This window comes from Typopeltis vanoorti, chromosome 20 (assembly GCF_054136105.1).
Source record: "Typopeltis vanoorti isolate ZY-2024b chromosome 20, IOZ_Tvanoo_1.0, whole genome shotgun sequence".
Taxonomy (NCBI): domain Eukaryota; kingdom Metazoa; phylum Arthropoda; class Arachnida; order Uropygi; family Thelyphonidae; genus Typopeltis; species Typopeltis vanoorti.
In genome coordinates, this window is record NC_143568.1 from 1,567,628 (window position 1) to 1,593,244 (window position 25,617).

Sequence of the window (25,617 nt, forward strand, 5' to 3'; positions counted from 1 at the left end):
CTTTGAATGCCATCTGTTATCAGAGGACGGCAGCCACCTTGGCAGATTTTGAGTGATCCTCAGCCACTCTGAACAGTCCTTCAGAGCTCGTGCCAGTTCGCTGTCTGATGTCTGCCAGCCAAGATTTTCTTCATCTTCCTTGTCCTCTTCTTCCATTTATCTTCCCTTTTATGATCAATTGTGACGTATCTTATATTTTTCATTACGAAGTAGATGACCTGGATATGCAGTTTTCCTTCTTTTTATGGAATATAAAAGTTCACGTGATTTCCCCATTTGCCCCAGTACTTCCTGATTGGATGTTTTTGCTGTCCATGAGATTTTTAACATTCATCTGTATAACCACATCTCAAAGGCTTCATGTTTTTTTTATTAATGTTGTCTTCAAGGTCCATGTTTATGCGCCGTACAACAGTACAGACCATAGATAGCATTTAACCATGTGTATACCCTAAGCTCTAAATTTAAATTGCAGTTACACATTGTTGATTTCATCAGGAGAAAATTTCTTCCCATTTCAATTCTAACTTTTATTTCCATTTCTGGATGGCATTCTTTATTTAACCAGCATCCGAGATATTTAAACGTTGTCACTCTTTCTATTTGTTTCCTATTTAAAGAAAGTGCTGAATTAAGAATTGGTTTCTTGCTTATGACCATTAATTTAGTTTTGGTGATATTTATTTTTAATTTCATTTTTTTACTCTCTTTGTTCACTAGTTTCAAAAGATTTTGAAGATCCTGAATACTGTCAGCCAGGAGAGCTGTGTCATCAGCACATCGGAGGTTACTGGTGATTTCACCATTTACATTAATTCCTTCCTCTCTTCCTTTTAAGATTTTTTGAAATATGGCTTCTGAGTATATATTAAAAAGAGGAGGTGACAACACACATCCTTGCCTTACTCCTTGTTTGATGTTAATGAAGTCTGTAATAACGTCATCAACTATTACAGATGCCTTTTGGTTCCAATAGAAGTTTTCAATGATCCCAATGTCTTTACCATGTAATCCAATTCTTTTTAATAGTCAATCATTTTAGTATGTTGGACTTTGTCAAATGCTTTCTTGAAGTTGATGAAGCAAATGAATACTTCCTTTTTTGGTCACTCCATTTTTGGAATAAGATTTCAGAACAGAAAAGAGCCTCTCTCATTTCCAAAGTTTCTAAATTCGAATTGGGTATCAGTGATGGCATCTTCACATTTTCTGTATATTCTATTTTGGAATTATTTTCAGAAACATTTTGAGGACATGACTCATTAGGCTGATCATTCTATAGTGATTACAAGTTGTCAGATTTGATTTTTTAGGTAGCATGATGAAGGCCGAGCAAGTTGTTAAAACACAACCTTCCCTTAATAAATAAGCTTGTAAAGTATGTAAATTCTCTGTCAACTCATTTCTGTATATGAGTTCTTAATAACTTTTCCAAAATCTTTGCTACCACTCTAGAGTTCCTGATAAGTTGATGCTTAGGCACATCAATCTTTGCACACCCTTTGTGCAATGGGATTATTATATTCGTTTTGTTCCCGTCGACTCTTCAATGTTTGTCTCCTGCAATGGGTCTTTAGACTCTATGAAGGTCTGGTGTTAATAATAATAATAAATGTGAAAGAATAATCACTGAATGGTTTGTAGGTAGCAGATGAAAAAGAGCTTGTTCAACTACCAAGTGTACATTTTGCTAAAATCTATCAACCTGGTTGATATAACATAGAGCTGAACATAGAATACTGCCTCTAGACAGGATGAAAAAACTTGGGTATATGAGGAAGAGAGAATAGAGCTAATGCATAAATTGAATAAGAATTCAGTAATAGGGGCTGATAGAATATTAATAAAAATGCTAGAAGTGAATTTATCTGAAACTGGCTGTGCCTTTGTGCCTTGGATGTATAATTTAGATAAATTCACTTCTAGCATTTTTATTAATATTCTATCAGCCCCTATTACTGAATTCTTATTCAATTGAAGGTGATCGAAAGTGGACACACACTTTGTCTCATTGTATCGTTTTATATTGTATTCTTTTGATACTGACACTGACTCATGACAAATTAAGCACACTGGCTTGTCATCGATATCACTTATCCATATCACTTGTCCATATCACTTAAATTTACAAAAACTTCCATGGCTTGATATTTGAAACTCTCAATTTCACATACAAATTCTGGAGCATCTAAGTCACTATTATATTTGAATGCCAGATCAGCTGCGCATTGTTTGAGATCATCTAGCTGCATAATTTTTAAAGTTTGTCCATTTAAAAAACAAGTCGTTTTTTAAATGGACACGCTTAAAACAGTAAATCTATCATTGAGTTGTATGAGTATTAGATCTAAAACTTCTTTTTTTAGTAATTCAGTTTCATTCATGGCAAATGAATCATCAGCAGCTTTCTCACCAGGCATATTTTTTTATTTTGTGCCGTCTCTTTTCTGGAATGCAAGTTTCAATATTTTCGGCTAAACTTTTTGTCAAATTGTGAAGTGAATCGAAAAAATCATTTCTGTACTGTTGAATTTCATTTCTTAGTCTTTATCATTTTCGACTTTTTTTTTTCTCTTGTAAAAGTAAATTTATCTTATTTATCTTTCCTAATATTGTATCCCAAAATATTAATAGTGTAACAAAATTAAATTTTGTTAATAATTTTAGCAACATTTGAGCATTTGTTACAGAGTCTACTGTACCTTATCTTTGTCCATCACACATTTCATTAAGAAGTTGTATTATTAAAGGCATTTGTTTTCGTAAGGCTTTTACTGTTAGCTTTCGCTGACCACCTCATGTCATTTAAATCTTTAAGACGAACAGATAATTTTTCCTTTAAAAGATCCCATCTACTAGTATAATTTACAAAAAAAGTTAAACAATTGTTGAATTTTCCAAAACATGATTTCATTTGAACAGATGTTTGTACAGCATGAACGCCTATTAAATTAAGGCTGTGAGCAGTGCATGGAACAAACCTCGCCATATTGATTAAATGTAATATCCTGGCTTGTATCCCCTTGTATTTACCTGCCATGTTTGCTTCATTATCATATGACTGTCCTCTTATATTTCTAATATTTAATCCGTCTGATCTGATATTAACTTTTTTTCGATGTCATTCACAAGTGCTTCGCCAGTTTTTTCATGTGTCACTATAAAATCTATCAAGGTTTCTTCGATGCTACATTCGTTTGTGTTAGAATCAATGTTAATATAGCATGATTTGAGTTATCTGTTCCTAGTGAGAAGTGTCATGTGTGCTATCAAATAAAATAGAAAAATATTTTGCTTTTTGAATATTTGAAATAATATGCTGTCTAATTTTAGAAGCAACTATATTAATTATATCATTTTGTATTATAGGAGAGAAATAATTAACTTTATTTTTCTTATGACTTTCAATATGTTGCACAATAATAGGATCGTATTTTTGAACACAATAGAATTAATTCTATCAAATTAATTCTATCGTGTTCTGTTCAAAAATTTTCAACAATCGGGATGACCAATTTTTTCACAAGTTCCTCTCAAATTGTCATTATTTTTTACACAGTGCAGAATGGCATTCAAAATAACTTTTAAAATATGCCTCCACTTTTCTTTTACTTTTAAAATTGCTTCTTGTAATTGATCGTCTATAAAACCACCTTTCTTAATTTTTGATTCGAAAGTTTTCCATTTGACGTAATTTTTTTTATGATATAATGAATTTTCATGATGTGATAACATAAGATTCAAATGCTGCCAGTTTCGAAACCCTGCAGTTGTCCATACATTCTGATTTTTTCCAAAAAGAATACATGGAAAAAAGAACAGTGCATCTTTTCACTTGCAATATATCAACCAATTTCTGACTATTTGTTCTCTGTTTGACATGGTTTTTAGAAACCAATTTTTATCAAAATGCCGATTTTCTGTATCAGGATAAACACTTATATTATCGGGTCCACGTTGAATAAATATTTGTATGTTACTATTGGTTATGTGCCATATTGTGGGCTCATTAAAATCTATTATTTTTGCATTATCAATATTTTGTAATTTAACATCCACCATATAATTATCATTATTACATTGCTTCTCGATTTCCTGGTTTTGATGTTCAAGTGTACTTTTCTCTTCTGTTTCATTTTCACATGAAACATGACTACTTGTAGAAGTCAGATTTAATTCAGTTGTTAAGCTTGAATAAACTAGAGGTGTAGATGATTTTTTAATAAAAATATCAATTGGAATTATTTTTTTCTTTATATTTTCAATCTTCTGTTCTTTTATTTTTTTAAACTGTGCACCGGAAGGTTTTTTTGGTGGCATATTACCCTAGAAGTGTTTTTTAATTTAAATTTGTGTTTTTATTAATATAATTATTTATAGTGCTTACTCAATATGCCAGTATACTGTATATAAACAAAATTATCTGTCTTTTCCAGTATGTTTTGTTCCACAAAAGAGCGAAAATATGTAACAATAAATATGACACAGCAACAACACAACTGATCTTATGAATGATAACAAGACTAATAATAATTACATTGTATGATTTTTGAAATTCTGTTATCTACAAAAAGTAGAGAAGAATGGAAATATTGAGGGTGGGAAGATTTTGATTTTTAGTGGATCCTGAGTTTGATGGGTGTAAATAAGGGCTGGCAAATAATTTTTGTGGGTGGGTCATGAAACAAGGGATTCAAGTAGATGGAATGATATCGAAGGAGGTCATAAAGGGATTAAAATAATAATATGGAAGGTATAACTTGGGATGGGCAGATAGAGACATTAGGAGGATAATGGAAGAATGTGTTAGATTATCTATGCAAATGTTTAGGATTAGACGGGAATTTGGAGATACAAAATTCTACAAAATCATAAAATGGCAAAATACCTTCATTAATAGTTAATGGTGTGACGGAACAATTTACTTGAGACAAAAATGAGAACAATTGCAAAGAAATGTTATGTTCAAGTGGTTCAAGTCGTCATAGGCGCTGTCGTTGCCATCTAACTTGAGACGAATTGGAACTCAACGGTGTTACCAAATGTAGTGGAATTCCGCTGTGTTGCAGAATTTCTATGTCTAAAGCGGTGTATTGCCACTTTAGACATACAAAATTTAAGACAAACGAAATTTAAAAATACAATATAAAATAGCAGACTTTTATGTCTATTTTTTACATTTTTTATGTTTTGCACCCCAAACCTAGTTGTGCCCGTGGGGGGGGGGGCATCTCTTTTGCCATGCCCTCGTTACGGCACTGGCTACACTAATATTTTTTTTTCGAACATGCACAGCAATGAATAGAACATATGCAAGAATAGTGATAGCCACGTTGACAGAAAAAATTTGTACAGAACATCACCATTCTTGTGCATATGTTCTATTCACTGCTGTACATGTTCAGAAAAAAAAAACTAGTGTAGCCTTTACCTAACAATGCAGATCGCGAATAAATTTACAGCATAAATTAGTATGTTTTTATGACAGTATAATGTAGCCTAATTGACAAAGGAAAATTCATAAAATATTTTATATACTATAGGCTATTTATTTTAATTTTATAAAAATAGAAAAAGTACAATGAATGTATAAATTATATGAAACAGATGCAAAATGTACAACTTCCCAAACAGATGCATCAGAACATTGCTCTTCTTGCTTTTTTATTTACCAATTCATCAATAACATTTGATAATTCTAATTTTTCAGACAAATATCCATTTATATTGCTAGCAATCCTAAATCACTAAATCTGTCTTGGGTCATTGATGTTATTAAATATGTTTTTATAAGTTTGAGTTTCGAAAAGCTCCTTTCACCTGATGCTACACTAATGGGTATTGTGAGGAAAATTCTCAAAGCTATAAATAGATTTGGAAATGATGACATAAAGTTATTTTTTGCAATATATGTCAAATTTTTTAATGGGTCAGTTTCTGTAATGCCACCGCTAAAAGTTCTGTACGTTATCAGCTCATTGAAGAGCTCAAAACCATCAATATCTTTAATATATTCACCATCTTTATTAATTTTTGAAGGGAAACATCTAAATGAACATTTTTAAATTAAAAAAAAATTTTAATTTTTTAATTTTTTCTTTGGTCATTTCTCTGAATTCAGAAAGAAATTTAAATACATTATTACATTCATTCAGAATTTCAAATCTTTCCTTAATGGAATTTAATGCAGTATCAACAATTACTAGATAAAACTGTATTCTAAACAATTCTTTTGAATTTTTTATTTCTTCATCAAGTTCATCTGGACTTTCATAATTTAAGTGGCGAACTTTAGTTCTGTTCCTTACAACTGGAAATTCGGATACTACATCTACTTCTTTAACTAAAATGTCTGCATCTTTAATATAAGTATTAAATGCTTCATCACATCTAGCTTCCCTTAAAAATTTAACGAGCTCACCCAAAACATTAAGAGATTCATTTATATTAGATTCAAGAGACTGCAACATTTTGCTTACGACATCAATTTTTGACAGAATATCATTCCATATAACAATTAAGCAAATGAGCTTGAAAGAAGCAATCTGACTGAACAAACACTATATCTGTTGAATTTTTTCTTGACTTATTTATAAGAATATTACACTTTTTTTTTTTTTAATGTTCGTCAAGTAGCTTTATTTTATTATCCTACATGTTTCGCCAATTTTTTTTTCTATCGGCATCTTCAGGGAATACAAACTAGTAAGCTAAATGAAGGTAACAGACTAGGTTATAACTGATGGTTCTAATTCATACAAAAAATTAGTATTGAACAAAGCAATGCGCGTGTCTCGGGAACGTGATTTATTCGTTATGGCTCATGATGTAATTGTTATGAAAGTTCATTTCTTTGATGTTAAATGATCTGATTAAAGCTTTCCAAATTTCTGGTAAGGTTAGACCTTGGTTCTTGTTTAGGTTTTCAGTTTTACGGGCGACTGTAGCTGCTTCCTTGAAGGTTCTTGAATGGTAGTTATCTTCTATTTAAAAAAAAAAAAAAAAAAGTGTAATATTCATACACTATATGTTTTGTTTTCATGTCTATGGAATTATCAGCTAATATATTTAAACTTTTTAAGACTTCACTTAATTGCAATCTGAGAGGTCGCACCGCTTTTATTCTGCTCTCCCATCTTTTATCACTTACAGACTTTAGTGTCAATTTAGGAATATTGCTTTTTAGTATATCCCATCTGTAAGGGGATGCAGAGAAATATGTATACAATTCTTGGATAATGTTAAAAAAAATTAATTGTTTCAAATGTTTTTTGGCAGCATCGTTTACAACAAGATTTAAAGAATGAGATGCATAAGGCACAAGAAAGCCCTAGGATTTATATTCCTAATTTTGTTCTTTCCACGCATATGGGTCCCAATATTATTATCTTGTCCACGCATATTTTGAATATCTAACTCATAATCTATCAAGAGTTTACCTAAAAGATAATTACATAAACCTTCCCCTGAAGTGTCTGAAACTGGATAAAATCCAAGAAATAATTCTTGAATCGCAATGTCAGGTGTCAATATTTACAATTCTTACTACAAATGATATCTGTTGAATGTGACTGGCATCTGGAGTGCAGTAGAGAATTATAGAAAAATATTTCGCCTTTTTTACAAATTGCTTAATTTTTGATTTAATGCTGTTTGCTAAAACAGATATAATTTTGTTTTGAAAAGAATGGGGTATATGATTTCTAGAATTTTGAAATTCTGTTATGTAATTTACATGTTGTGAAATAATAGGGTCAAATTTTGCCAACATTTCTACACCCTTTAAAAAATTTCCATTATTTGCTTCACATCATTTATTATTTGTACCTCCAAAAGCTAAACACTGCCCTGCTAAAAATTGTACAATTGCAATGATTCTTTTGATGATGGCTCGCCATCGTCTTTTTTCAGATTCAAAATAATACCGTTGCTGTTCTTTATCAATTGTACAATTGTTGTCAAGGTGTGTTTTCAATTGATACCACTTTTTACAATTTTGCATATGTTCTACACTCGTTTCATGTTGTGATAAATTAGTGGTCAAATGTCGCCAATCTGAAAACACCTGACTATCTGTTAATTTTTTTTTTTTCTTTAAAGCAAACAGCTTACAACAAAAGCAAAATACACTATTGGATTTTTCAGAATAGATTAAAGTTCTTTGAACTTTTGCACCATTAGGTAAGAGTCTTACAAACTGTGACGTGGAAAATGATCTTTCATTGTTAAAGTTTATGTTTTGAGGTGTTACAGGTCCCTTATGAATTATGAGTTCTAATAACCGATTATTAACAATAGATGGCCAGGTACAAGGATTTGGATCCCCTAAATCGCATTCTGTCCTGAATTCAGCACAATTACCAGAAGGCCTGCTTTGTAAATTATCCCCACAGCTTGATTTCGGCATTGACTCATCCTCCTGGCACAGTTCTGAACGAAATTCAAACTTTTCATTTGATTTTTCACATTCCACTTTTATTTCGCCCTTACTGTCTGGAAAAGGTTCTGAAGTGATTGATGTTGTTGAGTTATCTTCGTCTAACTATTTCAGTATAAATCCTCATAATTTTTCCCTTTCCTTATCACTTTCATTCTTTCTTTTGCGATAAAAAGCACAAGACATTTAGTTTTCCTATCTGACATATCTAAGCATATAATATAAAACATTAATAATAATGGTAATAATAATAATAAGCACAAATTATTTTTTCTCTTTTTGAATGAATAAATAAATGTTTTAATGACCCAAACTGACTTCAGTCTTTCTGTACAGATTCCAAAAAAACTCCGATCTGACTGTCTGTCTGTCTGTCTGTCTGTCAGGTCTATCTGAAAGATGATGGTATATTTTATAACAGGTACTAGAAAAAAAACAAAAAATTGTAATTCCATCTTTTTCCCAATTATCTATTTTTAGTAGCAAAAACTAGGCCAAAACTATGGTTTGCTTGAATGAACATTCCTTGTTGAGTGAAGTTTTTAAAGAGATAGAGAATAAAACCCAAAGAAGATATTTCGAAGTTAGCACCACTATATGTTTTAACAATGTTACGTTCCCGTTTCATCGCCAATATTTTAAAATTAACTATAGGCTATATCAAATTTATTCCATCGGCCGCCTTAGAGATTTAGCCCCTGCATGCACGCATGCCCTGCACACCTACTAGAACTGGTCCTGACTGCATGAGTTACACCAGATTTTCTGTTTTGTTAATTTTGTTGAGTAGCATATGTTATGTAGCAATAGAAGTTCCAATTTTTCAAAAAAATATTTTTCATATTTGTTTTTTCTAATACAACCTGTGAATACATGAATTTGCATAGAAGCAGTAATTAGCTAGCCTTTATAGGTTAGTTTTTATTTAAAAACAGTAAATGAATTATCAGGCATCATTTGCAGTTGAATTTTTTTTCCAGGGGTGGGAATTTCCCCCAGTTAAACAGTTTCCAGGGGAAAAATTACCAGTAGGTATTTTTGTTCTCCTGGAAACTGTTTAATTTTGTTAATCCTGCAACTCAGAAAAATTGACTGTAGAATGTAGAATGAGTGTGTCCATTTTCCAGCAAGCAGTTAACTGCAGTCAGGAATTGAACACTCTCAGATTCTATATGGGCACTACAAGAATCCTTGGACCCTTCCCCCCCCCCAGACCATGGGGGAGAAGACTCACTACAACACCCTTGATCCTTGCAGGCAAGCCCACTAATTGATTGTTCCTGGCTGAGCCATCCAAGAACACCTGTTTTGCAGAAGTAGAGACCAAAGTAGGGTGAGACTACCAGGATCTCCTTTTTGGATGTCCATGGCTCATATCACATGACAAACATGACTACAAGGCATTAGTATAATAAAATTAGTTTAATCCTTTATCCAAGTGTGAGCAAACAAAGTTTGTGCCTGAAAGTATCTTCAGGACTGGGTTAAGGTGGTACAACACCAGGGAAACTCGTTGCAAAGGTGGAGCAAGATACCAACACTCCTATCTCAGTATCTCCTATAATGCAAAACACATCTCCTTGCAGATATGTCTAATGTTATGCATTAAGGGAAGGACCACTACTCAGACTAGTTTTGACCTTTATTGAGGTTTCTACAAGGCATTAGATCCAGCATTTTATGATTAGTACTATTTTATGCAGTAATCCCAGTGAAGGCTTCTGTAAGAATTACTTAGGATTACAGTTAGTTAAACTTCTGTAGTGTTCCTTAGGATGTAAAGAACTGTGGTGAATCTCATCTACAAAAAGAACCTTTATAAGGGTGTGTTAGCTGGTCTTGAGATTGCAGGGATTTTTCTTGCAGAAACTTAAGAATTTCTCCATCCATATGAGACACCTGTTTGTGGTGAAGATTATAGGGCATATAGCAAAAGTTACTAAAGTAGCTCATCAGATTACTTAGTTACTCATGAATACTTTGACGAGCAGAAACAAGCAAGTTATTATTCCTCTTTATCGAGCCTTGATAAGACCCCCGTCTGGGCTGCTGCTGTGTGCAGATCTGGTCACCTGGGTTTTTTGTTGATGAGGAACAGGTGGAGAGGATGCATAGGCAAGTGACCAAGATAGTAGTAGGTCTGTGTGGAATGAACCTTATGAGAACAGGTTGAAGATTTGTGGGTTACAGAAACTGGTCGACAGGCAGAAAAGGAGGAATATGATTGAGACGTACAATTTACTTAAAAGTTTTTTTTTTTTTTTACAAGATTAAAAGAAAATTTTTTGGAACAGGTCTGGTGGTAGGAGAACTAATGGCCATCCTTGGAAACATGGAGCATGAGTACTTAGCAAATCTGTTAGAACTAAATTTTTTGCTTGCAGAATGGTAAATGAGTCATGGCACCCACAAAGGTGCCATGACTGCAAATGGGTTCAAAGCAAAGTATGATAGATACTATGCAAATATTGGATAGTGCTTGGCATGATGTTTAGGATCTCCCTTGATGAGTCTAAGGACTCCATGGAGTAGCCTGTAATACTACTACTAATAATAATGATATTAATGGAGAGACCTGTTGTCCTTCAATGTAATCCTATTAAAACAAAATACACATCATATTAGAAAATATTTCTTCAAATTGATATGAAAAACACAAGGGATAAGCAATACTATTTATTTAAGCCCATATATTTCAGCCTGAATATTACAGTCCATCATCATCGGTGAGAATAGTCAAATAAGCTCAGATAACAAGAAACAGTATGTCGAGTTCCAATTTCATACATTTCTGGCATCTCAGCACTCATTTCAGAATTCTTAAGAGATACAATTTAGTGTCTAGTTTTCTTCCTATCAAAATATTATCAGAATTGTTTTCATCTTCAAAAGGTAAATGGTCATCTCTAGTTCTCCCTTGTGTCTACCAAGTTCCTTGTGAATGTCATTGTTCTTACTTTGGAAAAACTAGACGCTTTGTAGAAAAGAGAATACAAGAACACCAATCTCATATTCTTCTTCTTCTTCTTATGGTGCTATCTTCTATCGAAGGTCAGCGACCATCTTAGCAAACAAACTGCGTTCTTGTGTTAATCGGAGCTGTTGTGCACTGCTCTTTCCTGTCCACGTCTTGATGTTGTCAAACCATGATATTCTTTTTCTTCCTCTAGTTCCTTTGCCATCAATTCTTCCTACCAAAATAGTTTGTAGAAGTTGGTATATGATGTTTTTCGTTTCTTGATTATTTGTACAAGATGTTTAGCTTTGCCAATGGATTTTAAGACATCTTCATTGGTAATTTTTTCTGTCCATGATATCTTTAGCATTCTTCTGTATAGCCACATCTCAAAGGCTTCAATTTTCTTGATGGTTGTCACCTTCAATGTCCATGTTTCAACTCCTTAGAGCAGAATAGACCACACATGGCATTTCAGCATTTGGCATCTGTCTTCCATGTTTAGGTCTTTATTGCAGAATAATGTTCTCATTTTCATGAAGGACTGCCATGCAACTTCAATCCTTGTCTTTATATTTATTTCAGGATCCCACTTTTCATTAAGCCAGCAACCAAGATATTTATATCTTGACACTTGATCGATATTTTTCCCATTGAGTGTCAGTTTCATTGATGAGGCTGGATGTTTGCTGATGACCATGTATTTTGTCTTGTTGATGTTTATATTTATTCCCATTCTTTGGCTTTCTATGTATACTCGTCAATGAGTTTTTGGAGATCCATAATGTTATCTGTAATTAGCACGGTGTCATCTGCATATCGTAGGTTGTTAACAATCTTTCCATTTATTGTGATTTCCTCTGAACATTCTTCCAATGCCTTTATCTTATATTATATTAGCAACAATAAATCTGAAAAATCTGGCTTGGCACAGCACAGAATAGATACAGACCACAACATACAATTTTCCGAAATACACTTACTTCATTGATGTTGGTATAAATTTGCACGCTCATTTAAAGAAAGTGCTGAGACCTTACTTCACCATCCTAAATGAAATCAGAATGACTGCATCTCTCTGTGTAAGATGTGGGAAATCTTATTTTGATGACATATGGATATGTATTTATTTTTTTTATACAGCTATCAATATAATGCAATATTTCCTCAGTTATACATTCCGTTGTTTTATGTATAACATCGCATGGCTCTTACTTTTTAATAATATAATTTCATGTTCTAATTTGTAATTAACTGTTGTTGCCACTGATGGCCTGTAATATTTAGGCCGAAATATATGACCTTAAATAGTATTACTTATCCCTTGTGTGTTTTTCATGCTAATTTGAAGAAACCTCTCATGGCACAAGCATCTCTTAAACAACAATTAGAAAATGTGATATTTAAATATTTAATTTATATACATAAATATGCACATACTTAACTTTCATCTTTTAGTTCTGAATAGTTATTGCCAGAATAATTTATCCAGTGTATACCCCACTTTGTTCTTTTGACTGTGAGTGCATTAAACAGCACAAATGTCTAGTGCTGACAATGGACTGCCTTCATTGCCTTCCTGCATGAAGTATCATTGCAACTGAATAATAAATTTCCTGGCATCCTGTATAGTCACTTGTGGAAATTCAGATGTGCCACTTTCTTTGCCTTCTAATTCCTCATCCTCTTAATGTTTTGATAGAATGCTTTGAATTATTTCATCTTCACAATTTTTGTTTTCATTGTAACATTCAGCATTATTGTCGATACCATCAAATTCTTCATAGTTCCTAACTTTTTGCACTTCTGAAATAGCTTCATGTTTGCTTTTGGCTGTTTCAGGCATTTCCAAACCCTAACTAGACATCTGTGCTGATTTAGTGCACTCACAGTCAAAAGAACAAAGCGGTACATTGGATAAATTCTTTCAGCAATAATTATTTGGAACTAAAAGATAAAAAGTAAGTATTGCATATTTATGTATATAAATTACAGTTATATAAATTAAATGCCATCTAAATATGTCTAAATATTTAAACATTTAAATATGTGATATTTAAATGTTTAAATATCACACATTTTCTAAGTGAGAAAAACAGTTCTGAATTGTCTTACTGCCTATTTTTTTTTGCCAGCCATCAACAACAAACTGTAATGCCTGGCAAAGGTTAAATGTTGAACTCACTTCCTTAGCATTGGAAGATCATGTCAGTATATTTTCTTCAATCACTCCTAGGATGTGGTTCAGCAACTTTTTGTGGTATAACATCTTCAAAAATTTTTGATTGCCATGTCTATTGCCTGCACCAAGGTTGTAGTGTTGGAAGGCAGAAATTATTATTATTACGTGACACCTCCAGGGAGTCCAGAGACTCATCGAGGGAGGCCACCTACTCTACAACTCTGTTTCCACTACTCAAACCGCAACCACACCAATGCGTCTACCTCCCACCACCACTAGTATTTCTGCAGACAATCACAAACGTTCATTCCCACAGCGGGATTCGAACCCTCAACCTTTTGGATTGAGAGCATATACACTAACCACTCGGCCAACCAGGCCGGTAAATTCCAGCTGGAAGTTTGTATTAACATTCTGAACAGTGTGCCTCACAATTGTCAAGAATCAGAAAAACTTTTAAAAATTTTGGATGTCATCTATTCTTACCCTCTTAAAGCATTGAAGTTTAGCAATTTTCCCAATAATCAACAGCTTCTTTTTATCAGTCCTGACATGTTTGAACAGCATAGCACAGTTATGCAATCCTTCTTTCTTTGGCCTGACAATTTTACATTATTGTAGCAGAGAGAACCATCCAGCATGGCACAATAAAACATACCTGTTTCATCAGCATTGTAGATATCATCTTCAAACAATTTCTGAAGTAATTTGGGTACTTCCTTGGATTTTCATTCTTCTGCACCTACAATATAAGCACTAGCTTTTTTTTTTGAGTGCTCTCTTGAATTTAATATCATGCCTACATTTCTATTGAGACAACCAACTATCTTTTGCTTTCATCATGACCCAGCTTCTTAGCTGGCTCCTCTGACTTTTTTAACATTGGATCACTTTTGCACACTCCCCATCCATTTATAATGGAGAACTACTGATTTAGGGCATCCCCAATGTCAGGATCTTAACCTTTGCACTTCGGTTTTTGGGATGTTCCCTCTTTTACCATGTCATGTCTGTTCTTCTTGCAGTTTACCTTGCTGTTGTATCAAGTGTGCAATTGTAGATTTCAGTACTCCAGTTAACTCCACCATACAATGACTGTTATTGGGCAAATGGCCTTTGATTTATTCTAGTAAGACAATTGTTTTGGCTAGTGATAAATCCTTATGAACATCTTGATAAGGGTCCAAAATTTTATTATAAAATTAAAAACAGAATTATCAAAAAACAGAGTACTGAAATCTTCTACATTTTTCTGATTAAACTCATTGAATTCTGAAGATTTAATGCCTCAATCAGAGAGAATGATCATGTGATTTTGACATGGGGACTATCTAGGATACAAACTTCACAGAACATGAGGGATTTATGGAATTGCAGGACAGGGGACTATGATAAAATAAGGAAACAGATTGGTGATGTGCAGTGGCTTAATCAACTGAAGGGAGAAATATTAGCATTGCCTGGGACTTGGTCCAGAATCAATTATTTATGGTGATGTCAGATTGTATTCTTAAGGTTCATAGGATAAATAACATATGAGTAAAATGGATGAATCATGAAATAATGCAATAGCTTCTGAGAAAGAGGATGCTATGGAGGAGATATAAAGAACAAGGTGCCCTCAGCAGCAGCATGAAGAATTTAGTAAAGAAAGAGAAAGGCATATGAAAAGAGACTGGCTGAAGCACTCAAGCAAATCCTTAGCCAGTGTGCATATCAAGTGTAGTGGTGAAGGTGTTAGAGAGGTTGGTTAAAGATAGAATACAAACCTGTTTTTATGTTACTTCCACTCATGAAAGGTTATTTGCAAATTTATAATACTTTTAGTCCTGTGAGTGGGTTAAGGATTTTTTTTAAATATTTTTATGAATTTTATATATTTTTTGTATTTTTAATTATTTTTTTCACATATCTGAACCCTGCTCTAGAAACCAAACATGGAACTTTTTCAAGCCACTTCAGATCTCTGACAAGTGGGGTGGTGGTCTCACACCAGATGATAAAATTCATCTTCCACCTAAAGACAATCACAAACATACATGAATTGATGTAAATAGAAATCTTTCAAGGGAGCAGCATGGGTTGGATAAGGAGAAATCATGCTTTAGTAACTTCATTACATTTTATAACAGTGTCTAGTGTATTGGACAGAGGAGATACTTATGCCATTAGTTATCTGGATTTTGCTAAAACATTTGATCAAGTACCACGTGATAAACTTCTGTCAGAATTGAGCAGGATGGGAATGGTAGTCATTAGCTTGGTTACGTTACAGGAGCCAGCAACTTGTGTGTGGAGGTGCAGTGTCCCAAAAGATGAAGGTGATGAGTGGGTTACCACAGGGTTCTCTTTTGAGACCACTGTTGTTTAACTTTTATAGCAATGATATAGTTCATCATGTGAAAGGAGATATTTAGTTGTTTGCTGATGGTGCTAAATTAGGAAGAGCAATGTTGGAAAGTTCTAACATGTTGTTACAAGTTGATTTGAATAGGTTGGTGCTTTGTGCTGAAGATGTCATTTCAGTGGTGCTAAGTATAAAATTATGCAGTTTGGTAGAGAAGATGGAATGAAGTTTACCATATTGGAAGAACTTTGCTTCAGGAAGTGGAGGAGGCAAGGAATCTGGGGATTTTGGTGGACAGGAAACTGAAGTTCAAGGTACTACATTGTGAAAGTTGTAAGGGTTACCAACAAATTGTTGAAAGCTTTTTCATTTAGTCAAATATTAAATTAAAGATGGCAAGAAATTACATTATTGTTTAATTCTTTATCCAAGTGTAAACAAAGTAAGTTTGTGCTTAAATTACCTTCACAACTAGGTTACGTGTATAATAGAGGCTAATGGAGGATATTAAGACAATTCATATGAAGTCATTAGCCTCTGTATACAAGTAGCCTAGTTGCAAAAATACTTTACAAGCAAGCTTTATTTGCTTACACTTGGATAAAGGTTAAACAAGAATGTAATTTCTTGGTATCTTTAATTTAATTCACCCAAGGAAATGGTTCTATGATGAAAAGAACACTGACATATGTGGATAAGGAGATGATAATTTCATTGTATAAGGCTAATTAGACGTCATTTTAGATTTCTGTGCACAAATCTTGTTACCTGGCTATGTTAGTGTTAACAAAACATTGGAGAGAATGCAGAGGTGAATAGCTAAGACTGTCTCAGGACTCTGGAATATTGAGTATGAGGGCAGATTTAGGCAGTGTGGCCTTCAGCGCATGACTGATAGAGGGATGCTTTGATTGAGACGTATAAGTTGGTGAGAGGAACCTATGAAATATACATTGGAATTATTGCATAGGATAATGGATAATGCAAGAATGAGAGGTTATCTCTGGAAACTGCATAAAGGTCATGTGAGTAAGGAAGTGAAAAAGAAATTTTTTGCTTGGTGGGTGGTTAATGAGTGGAATTCATTGCCAGACGTGGGTGTGAGTACTCTAACATTGTATGCATTTGAGGCACGGTATTAAGCTATTGGTGTGTGTGTGTGTGTGTGTGTGAGTGAGAGAGAGAGACTGTTCAACCTCTCATGATGAGTCTTCAGACTTCACAGAGGCTTGTAAGTAATACTAGTCCTAATTGGATTTAAATGGATTTAATGAACTGTACTCAATGTACAAAACTTGAAAGAACGAAAATGATGAAATTGGAATCTGTGTGTATATATATATATATACACACAGAGAATGAATATATATATATATATATATATACATACATACACATACATATATACAGAGAATGAATAAACATAATATTTAAGGGGTAAAAAAAAGACACACTGAAAATATGACTTTGACAAGTAGAATGCAGAAACATGTTCAGAATATTGAGAAGATTAGACATTGCTTAATGCATGTGTATTCCATACCTGTGAGGCATCTGGTGTTAGAGAAAATGCTAAATTACATATAGTATCTGCTAATCAGTAGTCATGTGAAAACAAGATAGACAAATTAGGCTTTTTTTTTTCTCATAGTGAAAGCAGATGAGCTCACATTTGCCATATATTTTGTTTGTGTGCAGATCCTCTTCCCCCCACAGGGATAAGCAATCAGTAAATGTTATGAGTGTACTGCTGTATATATTGTAGTACAATACTTTGATTTAATACTATATAGTGGATGCTGTGAATAATGTATGCAATTATTACCATAACATCATATTTCATTTTAAACACTTTTTTGAAATTTATTAATAGACAAATATTTTCTTTCACCAGACTTTTTTTTTTTTTTTTTTAGTAATAGAGATAATGGACCATGTATCACTGAGGCTGAAAACCATAAATTATTACCTGTATTTACCAGTGGCTGGAACTATATGGACCACAGCTCCTTCAGACAACTTCTGCATCCCAGAATAATCATAATAGGTGGTGGAAGTGCAGGATTAGCATGTGCCCAACAGTTGGTATTAAATGGTTTCAGAGATATAGTTGTTTTGGAAGCACAGGATTATCTAGGAGGTAGAATTCAGACTGTAAATTTTGGTAAGTGTCCACTATTGGAATACCAAATTATAAAAGGGAAAAAAAATCTAGAAATGATCTTGTTTACAATCACATTTTCATAAAATCATAGCATCAGGAATTGTTCAGATGTGTTAACACAGCAGACAAACATTTAACCAGCAACAGGAAATCTAAATTAACTGTTGATTATTATTATTATACTCTTGTAACCCCTAGAGAGCGCGTCCCCTGGGTGTCGGATAGGGGAGCCCACCATGTGTGCTGTGTGTATGGTGGGGTGGTCCGAATATATGGTATTCGGAAAATTATGGTATGATAATATCAATAGAAAAATCAAAAACTATGGCCTTTAAAGGACAAGATCCAGCAAGAACTGAAATAGTAATAGATAACAAGATCTTAGAACAGGTGAATTCATTTAACTACCTAGGATGTATGATCACATATGAAAATGAAAAAGATATAAACGTAAAAATTACAAAATATTTAAAAATAACAGGTGTAATTAACTCTATATTTAAACCAAACCTAGTTCAAAAACAAACCAGGCTAAAAGTATACAATACATTAGCCCTACCAGTCTTAATGTATGGAAGCGAAATCTGGAAATAAAACAAAAAGACAAACAAAGATTAATAACAGCAGAAATGAAGTTTATGAGAGAAACTGCAAAGTATACCCTATTTGATCACAAAAGAAACGAAGAAATTATGAAAGAATTAAACCAAGAACCAGTAATAGAAAAAATTAAAAAATATAAACATAAATGGATGGAACATGTTCAAAGAATGAAAACAGAAAGATTACCAAAACAAACCTTAAAGTACAAGCCATTAGGGAAAAGAAAACCAGGACGTCCTCTTAAACGTTTCAACAATGACTTCTAAGGCCAGAACAGGCCATGCTAGGCCTAAATCCTTGATACGCATAATGATTATTATTATTATAAGCTACTTATACAGTCAATTTTTACTAGAAACATCATTATAGTGAGGTAACTTACTATAATATACTACTGATAAGTTTCAATGAAATATTAGTATAACCTAACCTTCTAATGTAAGAAATTGTTCCTTTGATCATACTGAATTCATCCCAGTTTGAATTGAATGCACTAACCGAAACTAAAACCAGCAATTTGGATTCATGGATTGGCTGGAGGATACATTCTGGTTGGTCGGTGAATTCAGCACTCGTGTAAAATTGGTGATTTTTGTCTGTTTTATTATGTTTTTCCCTTGGAAAATTAGTGTTTTATATTATATTAGTGTATTATTACATATTTTTATTAAGATATTTCAAGAATAAGTAGAAGTTTAAAATGGTGCCAAAAACACAAAACAAACGTAATTCTAAGAAGAACACCGCAAGCGAGAACAAGAAGGCTAGCCCTGCTATCAAGTTATTGGAGATATGGAGGAGGTTAATGAAAATGAATTAACCTCCAAAGTAGCAAAATGAAAGCAGATTATCATAAAGAATACAGGAATTATAAAAAGTTGAGTCATTTAAATGAATATAGTGAGCAAATTAAGAAACAACAAAGCATGGAAACAGGTAAGTCACGAAGTAATGGAAATCAAGTAAGTGACATTGTTTGTAAAAAGAAGGATGTTATTTGGTATGGTGATTCTATAATAAAACACTATTGATGAGCAAGTTATAACTTCAAGTTTTCCTGGAATGAAAATTAAGAATATAAAGGAAGCAATTCAAAAACAGAAAAGAAAAGTAAATGAGATCGTAATTGTAGTAGGTATTAATGACTTAACTAGCAATAAGTTCAGTATGAGAGAGGACATGAATGGGTTGTTGGAAGAGGTAAGAGTGAGAAAGTGAAAATTGTCAGTATTTTACCTCGATATGATAAAAATGAATTAAGAAGAAGAGCTATGATGACAAATGATTCGATGCATAGACTGTGTAGAAGGAATGGATGCAAGTTTTTGGATGTGTGGAGTGAGTTTGAAGGAAGATTGGATTTGCATAAGAGGGACGGCTTACACCTGAATGTGTTTGGTATCAGAAGTCTTGAAAAACTAATAACTGGTATGAGACCTAACACAGAGAGTCAGGGAAACTAAATTATAGAGGGAGGAATGGTGAGAATGTGAGTGTAAGAGAGATAATGTTATGTAACTGTATTAATGATGGGAATGGGCTTTATCATGAAAATGTTAAGGAGGAGAGAACGATTTTGACTTTGTGTTCGTCTGGTTCGGACCCATCAAACATGTGAAAAGATGTCTACATGTATAAGGCGCTAGAGAAGAATAGAGATCTGCAAGTTGTGTCCAACTATGTCAGGCAGACAAGAGTATACAAAAGAACATGTAGGTAGATTATTATGTCTGTACACGAATGCTAGGAGGATCAGAAACAAAGGGGTAGAGTTTGTTGCCTTGGTCAATATGTTGGGACCTCATATTGTAGGCATTAGTGAGACCTGATTATCAGAATCAGACATACCAACTGGTATTAGTGTAATGGGTACAGTATTTTAGGAAGGATAGAGAGGAGAGGTGGGACGTGCTGCTAATGATATCGGATGACTTGAATCCAGTTAGAGTTGAAAACTATGATTGTAGTACTACTACTACTAACCTGTGGCATTGAGTTTGTAGCCATCTGATGTGAGGTGGAATCTAACAAGATCAATTACACAGTCGGGGTGTTGTTGCAGACCTGGTGGGTCAGTTGCTAGTGATGAAGAAATGCATCACCAAATAAATAGAGACAATGACTATGAAAAGAGTAATCATAATGGGAGACTTAAATTATCCAAATATTGATTTGGGTAGCAGTAGAATCTCATGAGAAGAATGAAAATGAATTTATTGAGGTGTTGCAGAACAACTTCCTCAAGCAGCATGTAACAGAAGGAAATCGAGGTCAAAGAGTGTTAAATTTGATTATAGTGTCAGGGGGGCATTTCAGTTAAAGACATAACTATTCTTCCTCCGGTTGGTGACAGTGATCATGCGGTACTCACTTGGGAAGTAACTTATTTATAAATGTTCTATTCAGAAAAGGTTACTTGCTGATCTGAAAAACAGGAAATTATGACCAACTGAGGAGTGTACTGAGTTCAATGGAATGGTTGCTGGATGGGAAGAATATCAACAGTTCATGGGAAGCATTTAAACAATACTTAAATGATGCGATATCAGAATATGGCTCAAGAGTTCAAAAAGTAAATGGAGTAGGAGTCATGCAAATCCAATCTTCCCTCAAACTCACTCCACACATCCAAAAACTTGCATCCATTACTTCTACACAGTCTATGCATCGAATCACTTGCCATCATAGCCCTTCTTCTTAATTCGTTTTTATCATATTGAGGTAAGATACTGACGATTTTCACTTTCTCACTCTTCACTCTCACCTCTTCCAACAATTCTTTCGTCTTTTTCATACTAACTTATTGCTAGTAAGTCATTAGTACCTACTACAATTACGATCTCATTTACTTTTCTTTTCTGTTTTAGAATTGCTTCCTTTATATTCTTAATTTTCATTCCAGGAAAACTTGAAGTTATAACTTGCTCATCAATAGCATGTTTTATTATAAAGTCACCATACCAAATTGGAGAATATGGGTTTGTGTTATAAAATATTAGCATGGATAAGAGGATGGATGTGTAATTTTATTAAGCAAGAGATTCGTAAGAAAAGGATGATGTTGAAGGAATACCATGTGCATAAGGATGATGTATGTTATGAAAATTATAAGCAGCAGGCTAGAACAGTCACAACTATTGTACAAATACAGAAAGCAAAGTCTGAGTATGAAAAGAAACTGGCTCCATGTGCTAAAGATAACCCACAATAATTCTATTGATATGCTGCAAGTAAAAGAAAGAATGAATAGGAACGAATAAGTGTTATAAATGCAGATGGCGTGAGGATGACAGACAAATGAAGAAGAGGTTGTTCAACTAATGAGTGCCCATTTTGTTAAAAGCTATCAACCTGGTGTACACAACATTGCGCTCACTGCTACCTGTTCACTAGATGAAGATACTCAGATGTGTGAGGATGAAGTATTAGTTCTGTTGCACAAGCTGAATAAGAATTCAGCAATAGGGACTAATGGGATATCACACGTGTGCTAAAAGAGTGTTCAGCTGAATTGGCTACTCCTTTGACCAGGCTGATTATTTTGAGTCTAAGAATAGGGAAGATTCTGCAGGAAAGGAAATAATGTATGATAATTCCATTGCAAAAGAGTGGTGCAAAGACTGATGTATCCAACTATCAACCAATTAGTATCTAAGGAGTGGTGGTGAAAATTTTGGAAAAATTTGGGCTTGCATTCAGAAATGGGTTGACAGTGAATCTCTACTTTGCAATGAGTAACATGAACTATACAAGAGGAATGGATACACCATGATAGTTTTGGATTTTGCTAAGGCTTTTGACAGAATAGAGCATGGTAGACTGTTGCATAAATTGGAGAATATGAGTTTGTGTTATAAAATATTAGCATGGATAAGAGGATGGCTGACTGAAAGATATCAAAAAGTGATGCTCCTTTAAAAGAGTCATATCTGGTGCCTCTCCAGCATGATTGGGTAAGGGATGGCACCAAACTCCTCCCTGGGTTCGAGTATATTGACCTTATCAGGACGAGGATCAGTGTCCTGCCCACTCGAGCCAGCACAGTGCGATGGGGTAGTGACGACTCAAACTGGGCTGGCTGCCACTACAGTGAGACATTGTCTCATATAGCCCAGTGTTGCTTCCGCACCCGTGGGGTCTGCATGCAGTGGTCTCCATTCTGAACAACCGCTTTAAGAACAAAGGTTGGGAGACTGCGGTGGAACTACATTATGGGAACCTCTTTGGGTTTGTAAGCCAGACATGACTAAAAGAGATGGTGACTTTTGGGTAGTTGATGCCCAGGTGGTGGGAACAGGTTGCCCACTAGCCTATAGCCATAATAATAAGGTAAACTATTATAAGAATAACCAAGATCTAGTTTAGTTAGTAAGATATGGGAGGAGCATGGGACAACTCTGAGATTTACCAGTGCCACCATCTCTTTACATGGCATATGGAGCGCAGATAGTTATAAGGACTTAAAACAACTTGGGCTTATGCAGAAGGATATAAAAGTTCTTTCCTTAAGGGCCCTACAGGGCACACTGGTAGCATGGCCACCAGAGAGTGACTACAATGATAACTAGAATAGGCATAGGGTAAAAGACTTGTAAAGGCTTAGGCATATATCAAGTTTGGACGTGATGTAAGGGTAGTACTGCCCATAACCAGTACATAGATTAATCAAAAAAAAAAAAAAAAAAGCCAGTGGTGTACCACAATGTTCAGTGCTTGGTCCACTGTTATTCAATCTGTACATTAATGATATTGAGAAGAATATGACAGGTATTTGCTAATGATGCAAAGATAGGTTAGGGTAATCAGGAATACTGCAGATATATGCAGTACTTGCAGAATGATTTGAATAGGCTGGAATTGTGGGATTGGGAAAATGGATGTCAGTAAATGCAAAGTAATGCAATTTGGCATGATTATGAATAGAATGTCATATTATATTGATGGGATTATGCTAGAAGAAACTGAGGAGGCTAGGGATCTTGGAGTGTTAGTAGATAGCACGTTGAATTTCAGGGTCCATGTAACAAGGATTGCAAATACAATTCTAAAAATAATTACAAGACTGAAAGAACTCTCACATGTAAAGATAAGGATGTCAATTTGCCTCTTTATAAAGCCTCGATAAGATCTCACTTAAATTATTGTGCACATGTCTGGTCTCCTAGATTCTGTTGTGATTCTGATATAGTGGAAAGATTGCAAAGGAGAGTGTTAAAAATGATATCAAAATTGTGGAATACTAATTATGAAGACAGATTGAGAATTTTTAGACTGCAGACACTAGCAAATCTGATAATGAGGGGTGATATGATTGAGACATACAAACTTCTGAAAGGGTCATACAGGATTTCAGTTGATGGAATTTTTCATTTTATGGAGGGTGGTAAAAGGACAAGAGGGCATCCTTGGAAGCTGAGAATGAATGCCACTAAGAATGGGATGAGGGCTAGATTTTTCTTTCACAGAGTTGTGTATGATTGGAATGGGTTGTCATTGAATGTTGAGAGTGCAGACTGTGTCAGTGAATTCAAGAATATTCAAGAATAAGTATGACAGCTGGTGCGTGTAGTATGTGGCCTCCCTCGATGAGTCCCTGACTCCCTACAAGTCTCTCTTAATAATAATATTACTACTACTACTACTAATAATAATTTTTAGCATATATTACTTTCATAAAATTACTTTTCTAAGAAATTTTTGATTCTTGATAGTTATTTTTATGTAATTATTTAATTATTCCTTGAAAAAATAAAGAAAACTGTGATAATTTTTATGCATATTCTATGCACCTTTCTTAATGAGTCAGCTCATTAAGGAAGGTGCATTAATACTACTACAATGCTCATTTGCTGTCTCATGGATTACACTGCTGTGCTCATGAAAACATTGCAATACTTGCTTTTCATTTGAAAGGATCTGTGTTTGAAAGCTGTCTAGGGAGAACTTTTATGAGGACTTTTCAGCTGAATACAAGATATACACTTCCATATGGAGTTAGCAGAGTTTTCATCCTACAAGACCTACAAATTTGCAAAAGAAATATGCAATTAACAGACATAATACATTGACTTCATAGTATTAGACACCTTAGCTGTAGTTCAACCCAACTCAAGCCATTCCTAAGTTACTGGATGGCTTGAGTTGGGTTGACTGTCTAATTATCACTGTCTAATTTATTATACAGTGATAATAAATACATTCATTATCACTGTATGTATTTCTCTCAAACTATCTGTAAACAATCCACGCTTCTTCTTCTCTCCTATTTACTACATGTTGCTGAACTTTGGTAGATAGCTCCCTTGGCCAGTCTTCCTACTTTCTCTTTCTTTTTGCCAACAAATTCAAAATTCCTTTTGTATCTCTATTCCATATTCCTTTGCATCCTTTTTTTTTCATTTCCCTTATTTTCCCCCCATAAGTTACATTTTCTCATTCTGTTTTTATTGCCATGTTCCACAGTATAATATTTTGGTTATCCCTAAGTGGGCAATTAAATAATATTGGTATTATTTCTGGGAAAATTCTCATATTACTCCTCTTAAAAACTATTATTTTTACAGAGCTATTTTGCCTGCTTTCATTTAGGAGTGCCCCTTTTTAATGTCATTGACTTTTTACTCAAGAATTCTTAGGACATTACAGATGTATTATAGAGACAAATATATGCAGAAAATTCACACATACCTTTTTTGGATGTTGTTGTTGGTTGTCTTCTTTCTGCGATGTGCATACTTCTGCTGTTAGGCTGTTAAAAGGAATGGGTTTTTTTTGGGGAAAAGTGTGTTGGGGGGGGGGGGTTGAGGCAATGTGGGAGAATTAATTTGAAAAAACTTGGGGTTTTTTATATAATATATATATATATATATATATATATATATATATATATATATATATATATATATAATATTATTATTAAGGGTGGGTA

General features: G+C 33.9%; 1 protein-coding gene and 1 long non-coding RNA gene across 3 annotated transcripts in view; one reads left to right on the plus strand and one right to left on the minus strand.

Annotated features, from left to right (window-relative positions):
- LOC150095190 (uncharacterized) overlaps window positions 1–25,617 on the plus strand; it is a 353,683-nt gene that overhangs the window by 151,428 nt on the left and 176,638 nt on the right. Inside the window, exon 7 of the mRNA XM_090410551.1 lies at window positions 17,839–18,086. Coding sequence (XP_090266677.1) covers window positions 17,839–18,086 — 248 coding nt within the window. The remainder of the gene's footprint in view (window positions 1–17,838; window positions 18,087–25,617) is intronic.
- The window catches only part of LOC150095191 (uncharacterized), a 39,798-nt gene continuing 19,798 nt past the window's right edge, over window positions 5,618–25,617 (minus strand). Inside the window, exons 2-4 of one of the 2 annotated variants that reach the window (XR_016550077.1) lie at window positions 24,589–24,709; window positions 17,892–18,055; window positions 5,618–6,983 (exon numbers count right to left, since the gene is read on the minus strand). This is a non-coding gene — a long non-coding RNA (uncharacterized LOC150095191). Of the gene's footprint in view, window positions 6,984–8,470; window positions 8,830–17,891; window positions 18,056–24,588; window positions 24,710–25,617 lie in introns of those variants that run through there. The other variant, XR_016550078.1, reaches the window with a different exon arrangement.